The 19,879-nt window shown below is 46.7% G+C and overlaps 1 protein-coding gene across 4 annotated transcripts in view; it reads left to right on the forward strand.

The window, feature by feature from the left end:
• Positions 1-19,879, forward strand: part of NEXN (nexilin F-actin binding protein) — a 47,030-nt gene that overhangs the window by 9,595 nt on the left and 17,556 nt on the right. For 2 of the 4 annotated variants that reach the window (XM_069102235.1, XM_069102236.1), the window contains exons 2-6: positions 12,867-12,947; positions 14,545-14,736; positions 14,948-15,023; positions 15,111-15,259; positions 19,799-19,840. In XM_069102235.1, the coding sequence (XP_068958336.1) occupies positions 12,921-12,947; positions 14,545-14,736; positions 14,948-15,023; positions 15,111-15,259; positions 19,799-19,840 (486 nt within the window). In that variant the 5' untranslated portion in view covers positions 12,867-12,920. The remainder of the gene's footprint in view (positions 1-12,866; positions 12,948-14,544; positions 14,737-14,947; positions 15,024-15,110; positions 15,260-19,798; positions 19,841-19,879) is intronic. The other 2 variants (XM_069102237.1, XM_069102238.1) reach the window with 1 other exon arrangement.

Below are 19,879 nucleotides of genomic sequence, written 5' to 3' on the forward strand. Positions count from 1 at the left end.
TCTCCATGGTCCTGCCATATTGACTGCTCCCTCTCCTATCTCCAGAGGGCTCTCCCACTGAAGTTCCCTTGAATCCTTCGGAAACACTCCCAGTGCCCCCTTCCATGGGAGCCTTTCCTGGCACCCCAGATGCTCATGCCTCTGATTAGAGCAGGGCTGGAATTTGAACCCAGGCCCTTTTATTCCAAATCTTCTGCCCTTCCTATTATGCTGTGAGGCCTCATAGGAAGTAAGGAACAGAATTTGTGGAACAACTTCCTGATAATTTGGGCTGCCTCAGGAGGTAGTGAGTAGCGTATCACTGATGATCTTCAAGGGAAAGGGGATGAGCACTTAGCTGGGCTTTTGGAAAGGGGATTTCTATTCAGGTTTGGCTTGGTGTCTGTGATTCTGTAATATTTGTTGGTGAACAGTCGAGTTAGGCTGAAAATTACAATTTAAGTGTTTACAATTTTCAACGTCTTCTGAGAATCTCCTCATCTTCCTTCTTTGTAGAATGATGGGTCTGGTTAGGCTTGTTAAACCTTCAGGTCCCTTCCCCCTCTACTGGTCTCAAGGTCATTCCTGTCCACTGAGACTCTTAACTCTATGGATGTGGGTGATCCCAGAAAAGCTCTGCTTAAAAAACCATTAATCACTCATGTGAAGACTAAGCAGCAGAGTCAGCTTGGTTCTTTTTATCAACTAAAAGACAGCCCATGCATCTTAGGGGCATCATCCCCAGCACAGATTTGTGCCCACCTGACCCTTGGACCCTTGTTACTGCCTGGATGTTCTCTCTCACATTAGCCTCTCTCCTCACAAAGACTATTCTAATCCTTTCCTAGAGGAAAAAGGAGTCTCTCTCCCTAGCCCAGCACCATCTCCTGTGCCACTCATTACCAATTTGACTTTGGGTCTCAGTTTCTTTATTTGTAAAACAAGGACCAGGAAACATCTGAGGTCCTTCCCAGCTCTAAAGATGATCCCATCTGAAGGGGAGAGAGTGTTTTAGTCACCCATCTCCATTAACATAATCCTGGAAGGCCCAGTCAACTTAATTGAACCAATGGTTCCAGAATGTAATCACAAAATATAATCTAAATGTCAAGAAATTTTCCTTTAAGGTCACCACAATGAGTGAATAAATCTGTGATCAGTTTGAAGGTTATAGAACTTCAGCCATTGGATAAAAGGCAACTGACACCATACTTGAAACAGGTTGGCTGAAAGAATCACACATGACCCTAGACCAGTGTGGAAGAGCAATCGGCAAGTTCAGAAGTTGGCCAGGCCAGTTGAGGAAGGCCATGGTCTCAGGAGTACTTTGTGGAAGCAAAGAACTTGGTCCTCTACCAAGGGGTATCAAGAGGGGGTGGTGTTGAAGGTGGAGGAGGTATGTGAGCTGGTGGGGAGGCTGACTCTCCTCCCCCTCCCCACTCACTAATCTCCTCACTGGGGAAAAGACAGTTCATCCATTTAGCCCTGAGTCTATGCCATGGAAGTTGCCCAGTCTGTGCTTGTTCATTGATTGGTTGTATGAATGTGCCCTTTGCTCCTCTTATACAGATAAGTTCAATCTGCCACGAAGGGAGTGATGTTTTATCTGCCCAGTAGATTGTAGACTCCTTGAGGGCAGGGGCAGTTCCATTTTGTCTTTATATCCCTGTCCAAGCACAGGGCCTGGCAGGTAGTTTCCATTTAATAAATATTTATGAAATGAGCTGAACTACTGTCCTGTTTATCTCCTGTTTCATAGCCAGACTTCTCTAGTGAGTAATCAGCACCCACTGTCTCGGTGATTTTTATCCTGGAGGCATTTTCAAGGCAGGCAGAAAGTTGGACTGTGGGTGATATCAATTAGGAGGCATTTAATGGCCTAGAAATGAACCAGGACATTTCAGTATCTAAAATATAATGAGATAAAATCATATCTTGTGTTGGATTTTTAGAAGAATTTTATGAGGAATGTGACAGTTGTCTTTTGGGATTTAGGATTTTTAGCTTGTTGGGCCCACCATTTTTGTCAGTAAAAAAAGTAATACTTCAAATCATTGGGACTGTTTTGGTTTGTATTGCTGGTGCATATTACAGAGAGGGAGAAAAGGAGGGAAACCAATGTGCATATTCTGTAGTGTCTGAAGAGTTTGGATCCCAGGTGGGCACCTATTACTCTGTGGGGCTGGGCAAGTCCCTGGGCCTCCCTGGATGTGTCTGCCCTCCTCCATAGCATAAGCAAGTCACATCATTCAGAGGTTCTTAACCTTCTCTGGGTCCTGGACCCCTTCGGCCACTGGGTGAAATCTAGAGACCCCATCTCAGAATAACGTTTTCAAATGTGTAAAATACAACACAACAGAAATGAATGATGTGGAAACATCTATCAAAATACAAAAAAAAAGTTCTTAGACCCCAGTTTAAGAAACTCAGCACTATCACCAAATTGTTTCTAAAGTCCTTTCCATCTCTAAAGGATTTGAATCTGTAAACAAACAAATAAAAAACCAAACCCCTGAACATTTTATACTTAGTGTTAGACTTTAGATTCAATGGTGATCATATCCTTAGCTGTGTATTTATTGAGGGCATCCTGGATGAAAATGGAAGAGAAGAACCACGCTGCCATTCTGGGGGTGATCTGCTTTCTGATTTACAATGAACAAGCTTGGCCCTGGAGAACTGGGAGAATTCATCTCTCCGTCATCATCATCAGCAGAGGAGGGGGGCTTCTCTGTGAAATATCGAGTGGCCGGTTAGACACTGTCAATGTGAGTCTGCTGTTTCTCTTTCATTTAAAATCTCTGTTACGAGGGGTGTAGACCTCTGAGTAGTGGAGGAGGGAAGAAGGTATTTGGAAATGAGGATCATGTAAAAACAAAAGATACCAGTAAATATGAGATGAAAAAAGAAAGTACCTGACTCAGTAAAAGTTTTCCTCTCAAAAGGAGTCTTCTATGCGTATGTCAAGCCTTTATGCTCTAGGGTCATACATACCCTGGAAACCACTGCCTAGTAACCCAGCACCACCAATGAGGCTGTCCTGTTTCCAACAAATCCTGGGGCCTGCTGGGGAGTCTTTGGCCAGAGCCCTGTTTCACGATGGGTCCCAACCATGTCCACTATACTACCAACTGGACTCTCTCCCCTGACTTGGACAGCCTCCCCCTTCTTTCTTGCCTTCCCCTTTTAGAGGTAAGCTTGTGTATTCATCACTAGTCCTTAGACCAGTACCTGGCATGTGCCTTACCTCTTTTGGGGAGTTAACATGGCAGAGTGGAAGTCGAGAAGCCCCAAGTTCAAATCCTACCTGGACATCTATTAGCCGAGAGCCCCTGTTAGCTGGGCAGTCCTCCTCCTTGACTCAGTTTCCTCATCTTTAGATTGGGATGGTTGGACCCAGTGATGTCCAAGTAGCTTTTACTGCTCTGAATCCTGATCCTGCTTCTTCTTTTTTTTTTTTTTTAAGCAATCGGGGTTAAGTAACTTGCTCAAGGTTACATGGCCAGTTATCTCTGGGTGTGGTGCTAAGTATCCGAGCTCGGATTTGATCCCCAGGTCATCTTGACACTGGAGCTGGTACTCTTACTCACTGAGCCACCTGGCTGCCCCTAAGCAATTGGGGTTAAGTAACTTGCTCAAGGTTACACGGCCAGGTGTTTCTGGGTGGGTGCTAAGTATCCGAGCCTGGATTTGATCCCCAGGTCATCCCCACACAGTGCTCTTTCTTGCTGTGCTACCTGGCTGCCCCCTGATCCTGCTTCTTATGGAATGCTACACACCAGTGAATGTAAGGGTAAGGAGGTGTCCCCCACACCTCCACTCCATTAATGCCTTTCTCTGATCCTGTTTTGGAGCCTTCCAGTTTGGAGCTAAGCTAGTGGGGAAAAGGCTCTTCCTAGCTGCTGAAGCAATCAATCCAATGTGGTTATTCAAAAAAGACTGCTATCAGTTTGGGAGGAACCATTGAAGGAATTCAGATGGTGTGTTAAGGAAATTGGGACTGGCCTATGTTTATTTCTATCAATGAAGGGACTCCAGCCAAAGGAAGGGAAGCTTCCTGGGAACTTTGGGGATCAGGCCCCTGTGCTGGACCAGAAGGGGGGGAGCGGGAAACAGGGTTCCATTCTCCCAAGCCTGCCAGAGGATGGCATTTTTCACAGGAGGATTGGGCCTTCTGTGGAAAGCAGCATCTGCCTGTGAGTGGGCCTTGGGCCAAGTGGCCCTGGAGGAGGGGCTATCTTTCCAATTCCCCTAAACAGAAACATTTCCCTTCCTTTAATCTTCCTCCTGTTGCCATTTTGAATCTAATGTTTCTGACATTCTTGAAGGACTGGGTATTCTTCTGTTCAGGAGCTGTCCACATAGTCTTAAAGAGACCCCAGAAATTCAGCAGAGCCTTCTCAGGCTCATTGCAGACCATAGATTCCCATTCTTTCTCTTCCGTTGTTCTCTGAGCTCAGCTAACAGCTCCCTGACCATGGCAGAAAGAAACACAGAACCCAGGGATCTCAGAGCTGGATGGTTCTCTGAGGCATCCATCCAGCCCTGACCAACAGTACCCTCTACAAAGTCCTCAGGAGGTCCCCTGTGGTGTCCCCATCTAACCTTAGCTGGACCACTTCCTGGGGGGAGAAGCCCCTTCCCCTCCCCACCAGGCACCTTGAGTCAGCTCTGATGGAGATTTACTGACATGGAGATGAAATCTTCCTCTCAGCTTCATTCTTTACTGGGATTTTTTTTCCTAAACTGCCAGAGTAGATGGACTAGGGGTTGGTCAGGGAAGAGGAGCCCTGGAAGGCAGGCAGCAGTCAGTGTACAAACATTAACTGAGTGCTTGTTAATCGATAAATGCCAGGCCCCAGTACTTACAGCTGGAATGACAAAGAACTCCTGCAGCTCACTTCTCACCCCTGGCTCCCCAAAACAAACAACCCCCCAAACCCAAACATCTGTGTCTCTGCCCTCAAGGAGAGTAGACTCTGATGGAGGAGATGACCAGTTCTTTAATTCAATCCCTTATGTGAATTGAGCAAACTGCAGCCCTCAGCTGGCAAATTGACCCAACCTGGGCAGGGGAGGAGCTTGAACTGGGAGCAGGCAGCCTGGGCCAGGTGAACAGAGCTTCCTAGGCCAGGAGGGCAGAAGCAGCAGTGGCTGCACAGCCAGGGAGCTTCCAAAGCCTGAGAATCCCCCCCAGTGCTGAAGCCCAGGTGCATCAGGGGCGGTGGTGAGTGCATGGGTCCTCATTAGTGGGGTTTATCTGCACCGCATTCTAGGGATGGCCAAGCTGGGAGCTCCCTGAGGTCAGGGTCCTGACCAGCTGTGCACAGTAGGTACTTAATCCTAGCTTCCAGGCTTGAACTGGAGGGGTCAGTGTCCCCTCCTTCTGTGGTCCCTTTCACTTGGGACTAGCCCCCGAGAATTCTTGGTTCTGAGCTCCAGTGGGCCCTTTGCCCTGTTAGCCTTTTCTATCCTACCCTCAGCACTTCATAGCTGGAGTCTTCTTCCCCTGCTCTGTTCCTGTCTCCCTAGACCATGCTCAGTTCTCCAGAGATAGGATTCTCTATTCCACAGTTCCCAGAATTCTGTCTTTCTGCAAAGGGAAGGTGCCAAAGGCTCCCCTGTATTGGGTTCTCCCAATTCCCCCACAAGATTCAGCCATTCACAGACTAGACTCCTTATAAGTAGACAAAGATGTCCACACTGATCCTTCGAAGCTCTGCATTCATCCCCATCATTTGGGCTTCTGCGTTGTTAGGAGTTTCACCTCTAAGTTCTTCATGAAGAGGAATGGTATTGAGCTAACCCACTAGGTGACCCAGGAGAGTGGAAACTCCAGGAGGGCAGGATCTGGCTTTCTTGGGTATTAGTTCCCCATGGCCTAGCACAGAGACTGGCACATAGTAGGTTCTTCATGAATGCTTGTTGATTGAATGAAGCAGTTAGTCAAAATATTCTGTTCTTGCTATAGATGCTTAGAAATATGGTATTTTGAAGATTCACACCTTGAGTGATTTTCTCTCACCTGATTGTGTCCCCAGTAACTTTTCAAGGCTGATTTCCCTTCCTTCTCTTGTGGTACTCCTAATCTGGCATGTCCTACCTCTCATTCACACTTAGCATGCTTTATTTCCTTCAAGGGTGGGGTCAGTTGCCATCATTGGGAAGACTTCCCTAGCTCCCTTGGTTGTGTGTGTGTGTTCTCCCCCCCCCCCTGCCCTCCCGCCCCCCGCCTCTCCTTTCTGAACCCCAGTCTTCTTTCTTGGGAGCCGATGGGGGCAAAATCTACTTGTGCTTGTCTCTCTTGACCAGTGAGTCCTTTCCGTGAAATTGCACCAGCATAAAAAGAGAGGACAGTGAGACCAAGGAGATTCTCTAGCTTAGCCCTGTAATTTTATGGGTGAAGAACATGCAGACATGCCCACACCTCACATCCTTGCTCCTAGGGAGGCTGAGGCAGCTAGGAGTTCTGAGGTACACTGGAATGAAAGCCAACCCATTCCATCCTTCTCCAATATGGTGGCCCCTAGGCCACTTCAGGTCAGGATGGACAGCCAGTCACAGCTCCCGTGCCAAGCCCTAGCACCCATGGCCCTTCTGGTTTGGGCAGGAGAGGAAGGCAGACCCAACCTTGAAATGAACCAAACATTTTGCATCTCAGAGAGGGAGGTGAGTTAAGCATCTGATACAGGTAGTAGGTACAGCAGAAGAGGTGGCATTCAGACTCAGGCCCCTGACTCTGAAACCAAGGCCCTTTACAAGTCAGTAAATCTAGTCAACCCATATGTATTAAGTGCCCACAGTAGGCCAGGTTCTAGCTAAGCATGAGGCATACAAAGAAAGACAAAAACCATCAGGGCTCCCAGGGGGCCATTGTTCCCGTTACTGACTGGATGGTTAAATGAAGACATCTTTGGGGTGGGGGTGGGTGGGCAATTCCTAGATCTTGCCTCTTAGCCTCCAATAGTACAACACTCTGCCTCCCAGCCTTAAGCTTTAAAAATGGTGACTAGAAAATGGGAAAGAGTTAAGAAAATACTGTAGTGGACATCCAAGAAATAGGACAGCAAAGCCAATTATAATTTGATAGGATGTTTATTAACCAGCTGGTGACTGCCTCCCCAGTAGGGGAGACAGCCCTGAGTCTTCTGTAAGATACACTTACATAGAGTTAGGTGTTGCTAATCAACAAAATGTGGTTCCAACGGGGGTGTAATTCCGTTAATGCCATTTCTAGTGAAGCCTCGTTTACCTACCAAGGTCCTGGATACAAACATAAACGGACCTGAATCTGGGGCATGTTTCTAGCAACACAGGTGAAACGTTCCCTCACTATTATGGCTTATTAGGTGGTTTCCAGGGACCCTGAGAGGGGTCCCCTTCTAGCAGGTTGCAACTGGGAGGGGGCTTTGGTGTATAATTTCTGGTGGGCACTTCAATACTATAGGAAAATGGTCATCATTCAGTTTGGCCCTCACGTCTCACTCTCTTGTCAGCCAAAGGTTTCTTTTGTGAAGATAAAAATCTCCAAGTTCTTGTTGACTTTTCAGTGGTAGACAACTCACAAGGACTTGAATCCAGGACTGTCATTGCCTGTGTAGCATGGGAAAGTAATTTCCCTTCTCTTGGACTCAGTTTCCTCTTCTGTAAAATTAGCAGGTTGGATTATATATTCATGAAAGTCCCTTCCAGCTCTGAACTCTGACCTTATGGAGTGGTCTCCCTCCTCCCTTCCTGCTCCTCCAGGTTTCCCTGGCTTCCTGCCTTCCTTCCTTCTTTACTTCTCTCCCCTCACTTCTTCCTACTCTCCCTTCCTTCTCTCCTCTTTAAAAAAAAAAAATTTCCCTCCCTCCCTTTCTCCCTTTGAGAATGTGCTGTATGTATCTTGATTGTAAATAGTTGTTTTCAGGGTTTTTCTCTCATAAGAATGTAAGTTCTTTGAGGGCAGCCTGGCACATAGGAGGTACTTAAACGCTTGTTGACTCAAATAAGAAAATTTACACCAATTAGGGGGTACCATTTTATTTTATCTTGACTGCAATTAAGTCAGGCTCTTATTTTGAGAAGTTTTACATTTTAAGTGAAGGGAAGACTTTAAGTAGGTGCTTTAGGACTATCCCAAACAGGTTCATTCTTCACTGTCAAATATCTCTCTGCCCTTTATATCAGATCTCCACCCCCCCCCCCCATTAATTCAGCTAAATCATCAGTCCATGTGATGTCCATATGGGGAATCACATCACTTTGCTCTGTCACAGACCACTCACAGTCTTTCTCTCCTGCCTTCTGCACTGTTTTGGAGAGGGTTGCATATTTTAATATTTTAAAGCAGTGTAGATTTCATATAAAGTAGGCTTAGTCCCCAGAGCAATTTGAAAAGTATCCTTAAAAAAATCAAAGAAGCATGCTCATGGATCTAACCACCATGGCAGCAAGCAAGAAGGGGAAGCGTTCAACTGAGCAATTGAGGTGGGAGCTTTCCAGGACACTGCTGAATATGACCAAAAGGGTGAATGCCAGTGGAATCTGGGTTACCACGAACCAGCTTTCAAAGGGCAGCTTCTTCTAAAAACAAGTCCTGTGGTCTCCTGTTGGGAGCTTTACAAAGCACCTTCCTTCCCAACATCCCAAAGCAGGCAGGTGGGATGAACAGCTCACTCCCTCCCTATAGCTGGCAAGGACAAGGGACAACACAGCTGGCAAGTGAGCCAGCCAGGATCAAGGTCACCTGACCCAAAGGCTGAAGCTCTCCCCATCACCCACACTGCCTGGTTTTGTTCTGGGTGGGGTCAGCCCATGTTTGTGTGATGATTGCATACCTATTCAGCAGGGTGTTAGGTGAAATGGTCACTAGAAAAGAAGCCTAAAAGGTGGCCCAAAGGAGATGGGAAAAGATGGAAAAGGCCAGTGGTGGAGGGGCTGTGGAAAGGCAGAAACCCAGGTAAGCTCTTGGTGGAGAAGACAGCTGGGTTTTGATCAGTCATTTGGAGCTAGGCTCGCAAAGTGATCTCATCTGGTTTGATGATCCCATCCTGAGACACCTGCCCCTTAGCAGATCAAAGACAGGCCGAAGTACTTACAGCAGCAATATTGGGGCCGCAAACACAAAACTGGGGAGTGTGGGTGTCCGTGGACTGGGTAATAGCTGCAACAGCTGCCGTCGATAATGGGATATATTAGGTGCCAGAAGGAAGGATGAGGAGGACCTCAGATATAGCTCGGGCAGGGTCTTTTTGTTACAGGTGAGAAAACTGAGGCCCAGAGAGAAGTGACTTATCCAAGGTCACCTGGAAAGTAAGCGATAAACGCAGGTCTGATTCCAAGTCCGCTGACGCCCTTGGCGCTGTGCGGCAGGTGTTGGTGTCGGGTGGGGCGTTCCGGAGGTTCAGAGATGGAAGACAAGGGATTTCAGAGCTTGTCCAGTCGTGCCGGCTGTGCGTCGGGCCCTGCGCTGGGCGCTGGACGGGTCACTCTGCTGTCCCACTCCCCAAGAGCCCACACTCTGGAGGAACCTGAACCCGGGCGCGACTTCAGTCTGTGCCTGGGCTCTGTCCTTGGGGTTCTGCGCGCTCAGTCCGCCCTTGGCTGCTTGTTGCTACGTCTCTGGCAGTGGTCGTGTCGCCACATCTCGCTTTAGGGTTGCTTTTGAACCTCCTTCCCTTCCTCCTTTAAGTCAGTAAATTGTTCCTGTGATTATTGGTGTTTAAACTCTTGATGCTGTTTGGTTCCGACGCTCCTCGGGCCCCTTCCCCATCCTTACGCTAGCTTTTCTCCGACCTTCTCATTTCACAGACGTGTGACGGAGGCTCATCGAGAGGTTCTCTAACTTGGGAAGAACCAGTGTTCCTTCCATTGCCTCTCGCTACCCCTACTGATGAAAAAAAAAATAAAAAGGAAACCGACTCCAGAGAACTCTGTGACCCCAACTATGGAAAGAAAAAACAGTCCTAAAAGCCCACAGAATTCCGCCCAATCCAGCGTTCCTCCCCAGAGGACAGGTGGTGGGTCACGGGTTTGGAATGGGGCATATGTTGTGAAACCCGGTCAGGGTGTCAGTTGTTTACTCTTAGTTTTTTTTTTTTTTTTCTAAGCGATCGGGGTTAAGTAACTTGCTCAAGGTTACACGGCCAGTTATTATTTCTGGATGTGGTGCTAAGTATCTGAGCCCGAATTTGATCCCCAGGTCATCCCGACACTGGGGCCAGTGCTCTTACTCTCTGTGCTACCTGGCCGCCCCCACTCTTAGTTTTAATTAAGGGTTTGACTGGACCAGGGAATTGGCAAGTGACAGCGATGTGAAGGAAAATGTAATGAAACAATGTGAAAAAAAAACAAAAACAATAAAAGCCAAATTCCAAGGCATGAATCAAAGAATTCTGCAGGGAGTCTTGACCTCAAGTAACTGGAAGACTAGTTGAGACATGAGACTAACCCACAGGACACAGAACAATCTAGGACCATGTGGTGATGAGATGGGATCACAAAATAACACTGGACTGAACAATCACATTTAATTTATTATTATTATTAAATAGTGAGAGGCATAGGGTGATTTGGTGCCCAGAGAGCTGGCTGTGGAGACAGGAAATGGACCAGTCAAGAAGTGCTTTTAAGTTTGTGTCAGGGACTGTGGCAGCAAGGAAAGCCTGCCCCACCACAGACACCTGTGTGTATGTGACCCAACCCCCTAACCCCTCAGTGATCCTGGCCCATCTCCAGCAATGGAGAGTTTCCTAACCTGGGATGTCAGTAAAATGTCTGTTCTCAAATATTCCTCTGGGCCTGTGCTTCTCCTCTGGAGAACTAGGACCCCAGTGCCCCCTCCAACATTGTACGATGAGAAAACCATGGCCAAGAGCCATGCATTGGCTTGCCCAGGTTGCAGTGGTGTGCTCCGCCCCAACTCCACTGTTGGCCTGTCTTTCTTGGCACATAAGCTACAAGGTATGGTCAAGGGGGGGGCGGGGTGTCCAGTGAAGGAGAAGGGAACAGCCTTTTCCGTTATAACCAAATTGTGTGTGTGGGGGTCGGACTAGGCATTTGTTAAGCACCTGCTATTTGCCAGGCATTGCCCTAAGCACTTACAAATATTTTCTCACTTGATCCTCACAACAACCCTTCAAGGCAGGTGCTATTATTGTACCCATTTTACAGTTGAAGAAACTGAGGCAAATGGGGTTTAAGTGACTTGCCCAGGGTCACACAGGCAGTAAGTGTCTGAGACTGGATTTGAACTCTTGTCTTCCTGACTCCAGGCCTCTGGCTGCCTGGTGTTTCCCATTTTTAGGGGAATACCAGTGCAAGGGTGGCTGTCTCTTATATGCTCTGGGTAACTTGGCCTCGATACACCTGTAGGGTCTTCTGCCTCCACACATGTGACTTGCTCTTGGTCAGCACATTGTGTCCAGCAGGTATCATCGGGCGCCATGGGGTCTGACACAGAGTTTCTGTAAGACACTGTGAGAAACCATCGGCCTCAGATTTGGCTCACGAACTCATGTTAATAACACACACCCCCTATTCATGAGGATAACTCAAGGACACGGGTGTTAGTTACGGGGATTTTCTGGTGGAAATGAGAACCTTGAGATTCCCAGACATAATCACCAACTGATGCTTGTCAAGACCTCGTACTGGAAATTTGACAGGAAAACACAAGGGTCATTCTGTTGCAATGGGCCTGCCTATTAATGCAGAATCCTAAAGCTGAATGAAGGATTTCCATTCTTTTAAAGAATGAAGGTTTAGGGGCAGCTAGGTGGCGCAGGGAATAGAGCATCGGCCCTGGAGTCAGTTCAAATCCGGCCTCAGACACTTCACACAAAACCTAGCCGTGTGACCTTAGACAAGTCACTTAATTCCAACTGCCCTCCAAAAAGCAAAAAAAAGAGAAAAGAATGAAGGACCATAAACCACGAAGTTTGCCTCCCCTATGACCTGATATTTAGAGTATTAAAACAATGAAGAAGCCAACAGGCTGAAATCAAGAGGGTCCATTTTGAAAGGCAAGAACAACGGACCAAATCAATAGAGAAAAATGGAAATTCCATTGTAGAAGAGAGTGTGGAGGATGAGGTGAGAAAGAGCTGGAACTGGAGTGCTCAGTCACCAGGATGATGGAGCCCCCACAAAGCCCTGCGTCCTGGGCTGCAGCAGTGCCCACGGTGACCAGAAGGAGGCAGTCACACACAGCTCCTTTGTGCTGTGCCCTGGTCAGAACAGAGCTGGAGGGCTGCGCCCAGATTGGGGAGGGCAGTGATTGGTTATCTGGATCTGGTCCAGAGGAGGGCAACCAGGATTTCAAAAGGACTCATAGCCCATCCATCATTCAAGCAATGCTCCAAGGAATTGGGGAGAAGAGAGAGCCGAGGACTAGGGGTAAGAGGCTGGCTGGTCAGCTGACTGGGTACTTAGCTCCTGTTCAGGTAGGACATGGGTGAGAGGTGTCTGTGGGTCCTTCCAACTCTGAGATCCTGTAGTTACACGGCTCAGTATTTTAAGGGCTCTTGTATGGGAAAAGAGCTAAACTTTTAGTGCCTTTTGCCAGAGGGAAAAGGGAGAGACTTCCACTTGACATGAGGAGGAACTTTTCAGCCATTAGAGCTGTTGAAGAGTGGAGCAGGCTGCATTCCAAGGCAGTGAATTCCCCACCACTGGAGGTCCTGAAGTAGGAGAAGGATGGCCGTGTCAGGGGAAGTCATAATGTGGCAGGTTGGGCTGATCCACGAGGTTCCTTCAGGCTCTCATACTTTGTCATTCAGTGGAATCCCTGCTTATGTATGGGGTGGGGGGTGGAGACTTAATTTTGTCTTCTATCAAAGGGGCAGAAATTTTATGCATTTGCATCACATCTTCATGAAAATACTAAAAAGGAAAAATTCTTTCAGGTGCCAAATCCTCTCCACTGTCCATAATTGTTGCCAGAGCCAACTCCAGCAAATATGAATGACATTTCCCAAAAGGCTGAGGTAAGTCTCAGCTTTCAAAAGGGGGAGAAGGCACATGACTGACCCTCATTGGCACATCATATTCCCCATTGACTCTGATTCGGGTGGAGAAGTGCAGCTCCCTTCACTGGTGCACTTCCCCAAGTTCCTGCTCATTGTATGGCATGAGTAACCACAGTGTCCAGACTTGGTAGCTGGGATTTGACCCTTTGTCCTTGGGTCACCAGAGAACAAACTGGAATAGGTGTCATCAAACTGCAAATGCTTCAGGGACTGAGCCAACAGTGAGCTGGGCTGAGGCTTGGCGAAGAGTAGACAAGATTCCTGATGAGAAATTGGCTATAGAGGGACGAACTCTGGCCGATTCTGAGTAGGGTTTCTCATAGTCTGATCCCAGAACTGGTGCTTTGGTTGATGGTAATTTCACTCCATTGGTGACACCAGCTTGGATGGGACAGTCAGAACTTCCAAAGATGCTGGTAGAACAGACAATGGCTCAGTCCGCTTTAGAAAGGGTGGATTACAGTTGATTGGGCATGTTTCTGACTAAACGAAGAACAGTGCTAAGGCCGTCACAAGTCATGTCAATTCAGGACTCAGAATCCAGCCGGGATGCAGGTTGACCTAAATTTTCTGTATAAAAAGACTATGGTTTTGCTCGGCAGTTGCAGCTTTGTTCCCACATAGTAACTCTTCCTCTTGGAAGCCACAGCAGTGCTTTCCCCAGGTCAATGGCTACTGACCATGGCTATGGGGAAGCTGAGTGGGAAGGGATGCAGCTACTGGCATATTAAATAAATGGAACAAATCTAAATCAGGAGCACTGTAAAACAACAAATTAAATGTTCAATTTATTTTCTTTTTTTTTCCAATTCATTTTCCATGTCCATTCACAAGCCTTGAAATACAAGTGGATAAATAAATTCCAACTAGGGGGTCCCTACCTGTGTGGAAGATGGTGTTCAGGCTCTTTTGTGTCATTGACCCTCTGGAAGGCTGGGGCAGCCTATAGACTCCTCAGAATGATATTTTTAAAGTCAAACAAAAAGTAAAAGACATAGGATTGCAAAGGAAGCCAGTTTTGCTGAAATATAGTTATTCAACCAGAACACATTCATGGACTACCTGAAATCTCTCGATAGACAAGGGATGGATGGATCCCAGATTAAAAACCCCTGTCCCAGGAAATCATGGGGGGCTAGGAGTTAAATCAATAATGCTACTAAAGTGGCAAGACAAGCAGTGTCAAATACTTCACTTGCCACGTCTTTAATGCTATGATATGGAGGTGGATCTTAACTACAGCCAACGGGACGTCTCTTTCTGGTTTTTAGTGGGCTTTGCCTGCATTGATTCCACCTGTCAAGGAACACGCACAAAGCTTTCTATCTGATTTTATTCTCATGAGAATTTAGTTTTAGTTATTTGTGTTTCCATTTTATTTTTCCATCTGACCGTTAGCACAAAATCAGTTACTGCCAGAGGAAACTGAGCTCCCATACTCATGCAGATTTTCTGTTTTAATGCATTTTTCTTTGCATTCAGTCTAATCTAATCTGTTCTTAATTTATTTCCATCTTTTAAAAAACTTTCTTTTCTTTCTCTTCATCTAACAAAGATTCTGCTTTCCTCATCTAAACCCGTCCCCAAAGCCTATGTGCCCAAACTTGGCAAGGGCGATGTCAAGGATAAATTTGAAGCCATGCAGAAAGCGAGGGAAGAAAGGACTGAGAGGAGGTCTAGAGACGAGAAGCAAAGAAGAAAAGAACAATTTCTTAGAGAGAGAGAATGGAGCAGGAGGAAGCAGGAGGTTGTTTGATTTGCTGCTTTCCTTTTTAACATTCAATGCAAAAGATTGCTCATGGTTTAAAGCATGATTTCTTGTTTACTGAAATGCATATGAGGCAAAGTGCTTAATTTCTAGGCTAACTTTTCATCATTTGTGTAGTAAAAGAATTGTTTTCAATGTTGTGTTAATGTTTGGAGATGCTCCTTCCAATGTAATTTATTTCCTTGTGTAGATGAAAGAAATGCTTGCTTCTGATGAGGAGGAAGAGACATCCAGGGTAGAAAAGGCTTATGTCCCAAAGCTAACAGGTAAGGAATGGAAAGAATCAGTTGAGAATGGAATTGTAAACCGAGAAGGCAAAGACACTGTTTTAAAAAAATCTCCTCTATTCCTAGGAACCGTTAAGGGCAAATTTGCAGAAATGGAAAAACAAAGACAAGCGGAGGAAAAGAAAAGAACGGAAGAGGAAAGAAAGCGCAGAACTGAACAAGATTTGTTAGAAAAGAGGAAAATCCAACGAGAATTAGCCAAGCGCGCTGAGCAGGTTTGTGGGCTCCAGATCCTGGGGCTTGGGGGTGGGGGGGCAGAAGAAGGTGATGGATGGGGGGAGGGGGTTTCGGGGCAAGGTGATAAAAAAACTAACTTGGTCCTGGAGCTGAAAGTCAATGCTGTGGTCACTGGGGTCATAGCTGGGCAGCCATAAGATGCGGGTGTTCAAAATGACCTCATCACCCTGAGTAGCAGCCACACTTCAAAGGGACACAGGAGGCTTCAGGTCATCCTGACACCTGGAAGAAGTGTGGAGGAGATCGGTGTGGGTCCTGCATGTTTTCTCAGAGCTTAGTGTGGGCACAGCACTCAAAGGCAGCTGCTGGCTGGGCCACAGGGTCCATGAGCCCTTCCTCTACCTCTTCCTGGGAGTCATGCTTACATGTTGCCACGCTCCCTCCATGTTCCCTGGGTGTCTTTAAGGATGGGAGGCAGCACTTAATATAGTGATGATGCCCGGGGAATCACTGGTTATTGAAATCATAAGTGTCAGCCTTTAATTAGAACATATTTAAGTGATCAAATGAATGTCCAACTGTGATTCCACAGGATAGAAAATGCAAACTGCGCCTCCCCTCCTAATAGAAAGCCTAGGAACAGAGCGAGACACCAGAGTATGTGAATTTGTTTTGCTTGACTGCTCATTTGTTACAGGGGAAGACTTTTTTTAAGCAGGGCAAGAGGGTCCCCTCCCCCCCAAAGAGGGTCATCGAAGCTCTCAAAAACTCAGAGGAGAAAGTCGAGAGGGAGCCACAAACAAATAGGATAGCTTAGAAATTCATGTGTTGAATTTGCTTTGGTCTTTCAAAAACACCAAGGTGTACGTCCTGGTGACTTACGGCTTCATATACAAACCTCATTCTCTATTTCTTCTCATGTATGGAAATATTTGTGTTTCAGTTCATGCTATAACCTAACCCCTCCTCTCCCTGATGAGATACTGCATAGAAAAGAATTCTCATTAGGCTATTCTTCGCTTATGTGGCAAAGATTTTTCCTGTTTTATTGGGCATGGGAATGCAGAGGGTCACCATCCAGGATCTTTTCTGTAAAGCCTAGTACTGTGTGTAGCTTAACAGATGCTTATTGCACTGGTCCTTCCTGGACAAACCATGACAGCCCATCCACATGTCCTGTCTCAGCTCAGGACAGCCAGGGTCTTTTGCCCTGAGCAGGGGAGCCTGGCAGTGCTGGCAGGAGAGCATGGGATCTGGCCAGCGAGCTTCAAGAGCTCTCCTTTTCCCGATGATGCGGCAGACTGGAAGTGAGCGTCTCCCACTGCTGTGTTTTACCGAGATGAGGGTTCCTCATCAGTTCACACAAAATTACAATACACAAAAGACGTTGCTTCCGTTAGTGTTCTCAAGACTAGACCTCTTCTGCCTTGACAAGCCTCCCTGGTTAGGAAAGTCACAGAAGAAACCCAGGCCAAATCAAATGACCTGTACTTGCCTCAGAAACTGCTGCCGCTGTCCTTTCAAGGGAGGGAGTCTGGCAGAGACCAGGAAATGGGGCCGGCTTCCTTCATCTGGCCAGCTTGTCAGCTCCTAGGTGGGTGGGAGCCTGGTTAACATTGTCCTCATCTGGTGATCAGATGGTGATCAGATCTGAAGGTCTGCAGACCTCTGGGACGTGCAAAGTTCTTCTCGTTTTGCAGATGAGGAAACAGGTGCCGTAGGCCAAGGGCTTTAGAAGGGGCAAGATAGGTGGTCTCCAGTATGTCAGGGGCTGCCTTGTGGTAGGACTGGCCCTGGCAGCCTTGGGGCTCTGCCTGGAGGTCTGCAAGCAAAGGCTAGAGGGCCACTTGCTTGTCATGAGCAGGGAGGGGCAGGGGGGGTATGTCCGAGTTGAACTAGATGATCTCGAGGTCTCTTCTGGCTCAGAGAGTCTGTTCTTCAGGCCCACAGTAGATGTCCAAGCTAAGGCTGGACACTCCATCTCCTGATTCCACGATGAGTCAGGGCCATTTGTTTCCCTGGTTCAAACTGCAGTTGAGAGTCCCTGGGAACTGATAGGGCTCATGGATGGGCTTGGCAGAGCTGGCTGGCTTCAGGAAGCTCTTGGGTGAACCATGTTCTGAGGTCTCCTGACTTTGAAAAGAGATGCAGTGATGCCCTGTGGCCCAAGGACTTTCAGAAGGGCATGATGAGGTGGATGTGGCAGGGAGAGGACAGACAGTGTAGGGTAAATGGGACACTGGCATTGAGGGCTCATCTAAAGAAGAAAAGAACAAAACAAATTGGGATGTGAGCCTGAGAGCTCCTGAGCCAGGATGCAGCCTCCAACCCCCTCCCCCATCTTATACTTAAGGAAACTGAGGCATAGAAGGTCACATTTGTCCTTCCTGACTTGGAGTCACTGCCTGCTGTGGCGCCTTCAAGCTTGTTATGGTCAACACTCTCATTTTGTAAATGGTCTGAGAAACAGAGGTGAGGTCATGCAGGCATTGAGGGGCACAAGCAGCATTGGAATTCAGGGCATTTAAGTCCAAGTATAGAAAGAACTCTTTCCATTATGTGCAGTGCCGTGAAAAAAGTCTAAGAACATGGAAGATAAAGCAAAAACAATCATATTAAGTAAATTAAGTAAATATAAAAAGTCAGGTTTTAATATTTAATTTGGAAATGATTTTTCTATTCCGTTTCATATAATTTGGTAGCATTCGGAAGAGAGAGCGCGGTAATTGCATGATACGTAATCTTGGAAGATATTTTTTTGCCTGAATGAGACAACATTTATAAAGTGCTTATTGGGTCAGGGGATACAGCAAGTAACCCAGACGGCTGCATTCTCCTGGGAGGAGACGGCGCACAGAAGGGCTTGCTACGGTCTGGCCAAAGCCCAACAAAACCGATTGAATAGAAACTGGCTAATGCGGAGGGACTTACACACAGAAAAGAACAAAGGCCGAAACCGAAAGATGCCAAGATCCCGTTATTTGGAAGGGAGGCTCCTGCCCTTGCCTAAGGCAGCTTTTCCCATTTCCCGGGGTCACAGTAGCTGAGTGTGTGCACGCGCCACATTGGCTGACGAAGCCTCTTGGTTGGTAAAAACTCACTCTACCTGTCCCTCGTTAAAACATCCACTTCTTTGGGCTGCAGAAGGAGAGTTGGGAACAACCGTCAGGGGCTGCCAAGGAGCAGATTCAGGCTCCGTGTTTTGAAAAACCTCGCAACAATCACAGTGGCCAAGCTCGTGCGGGGGCCCGGACGCCTGTGAATAGAGGCGCAGGGACAGGAACTGGGCATGTGCTGCCAGGGAAGGCTCAGGAGGACCCTCGCTGTAGCTCGAAGAGAGGAGAGAACTCTTTGTTCTGTTTGGTCACAGGGGCACAAGGAACGAAGGTCCCAAAGTGGGGTTGAATTTGGATGATAGGAGGAAATGCTTCCTAAAAAGGAATTAGTCACGAGAGTGGAGCGGGCTGTCTCTGGAGGTGGCAGTTGTCCATTCACCGGAGGTCTGGAAGCACAGGCTGGGTCGGGGAGGCTGTAGAAGGGCCTTCTCCTTAAGGTAGAGGCTGGACCACGTGACCTCGGAGGTACCTTCTGATTCTGAGATTCTACAGTTCTGTGATAAAGTCTCTAAGAGCTGGCTGAATTCCTGGTAACAGCTGAGTTCGTGGGTAACTACCCCATCCGCTGTCCAAGGAGCACATTGTTTTCAGATTATTGCTTAATAAAACTAAATACCAAACCCCTCCTCCCTCCACCGGTTTGCCTTTCCCAGCCTCCCTATCTCTTCATTGTCCTCCTGGAATAACAGAGTGATGTCGTATTATTTAAGCCACTTCCATCTTTTTCTTCACTTCATATTGAATCCTCTCAATAATCATTTCTTTTTGGGGTCATGCCTGAATCTAGCCCCTCCCCATACTGAATTGTTCCCCCTATTTGGATCAGGTCAATGTGACAGGGCCCTGAATCAATGTTGTATCTAGGAACTTTTTTTCCACTTTCAAAGGTATTGTACGAATGAGTACCCACTGAGGGGAGTTCTGGTGATGAATCGGTTGTACATTTCCAGCATTAAAACTCTTCAAAGACTTCATCTTTTCTCATTGGGGGGGGGGGGTTGAGGGGAATTGATATGGAAGGGTGTACGTATGTCCATTTCAGTTTAACAAAGTTGTTCATTGCTGCTTCTAAGTGCACTGGGAGGTGAGGAGAATTAGACCCACTGTTCCATTTCCAGAACTCTATAAAGGTAGGCTTTGATAAGATCTTAAAGTGTTGGTTCATGTTAATGTTAATAACAGGAAAAATTACATTGATGAAAAGTATTTTTTTAATTTCACGGCTAAATCTAATAATGTTAATATTCAATTGCAAAGTATCAATTTGACTTGCTAGTTACAGTTTGAACAGCAGCTCATCAGCCTATTGGAAGAATATAAAAAAAACAGCATTTCCAAAATCTCACATTTGAAAATTTACTGCAAGTATTTTCTTTTATTTGATTATTTTTCAATTGTATGTTTGAAAGCCAAAGGCAAAGTACCAACAGAATGTAATGATATGAAATTCTCATTCAATAGATTGAGGACATAAACAATGCGGAAACTGAATCAGCATCAGAGGTAAACACATATTTCTTTCAATGAAACATTCCCCTAAAA

This window comes from Petaurus breviceps, unplaced genomic scaffold (assembly GCF_028583685.1).
Source record: "Petaurus breviceps papuanus isolate PSGF00001 unplaced genomic scaffold, PetGlider_PUasm1.0 545, whole genome shotgun sequence".
Taxonomy (NCBI): Eukaryota; Metazoa; Chordata; class Mammalia; order Diprotodontia; family Petauridae; genus Petaurus; species Petaurus breviceps.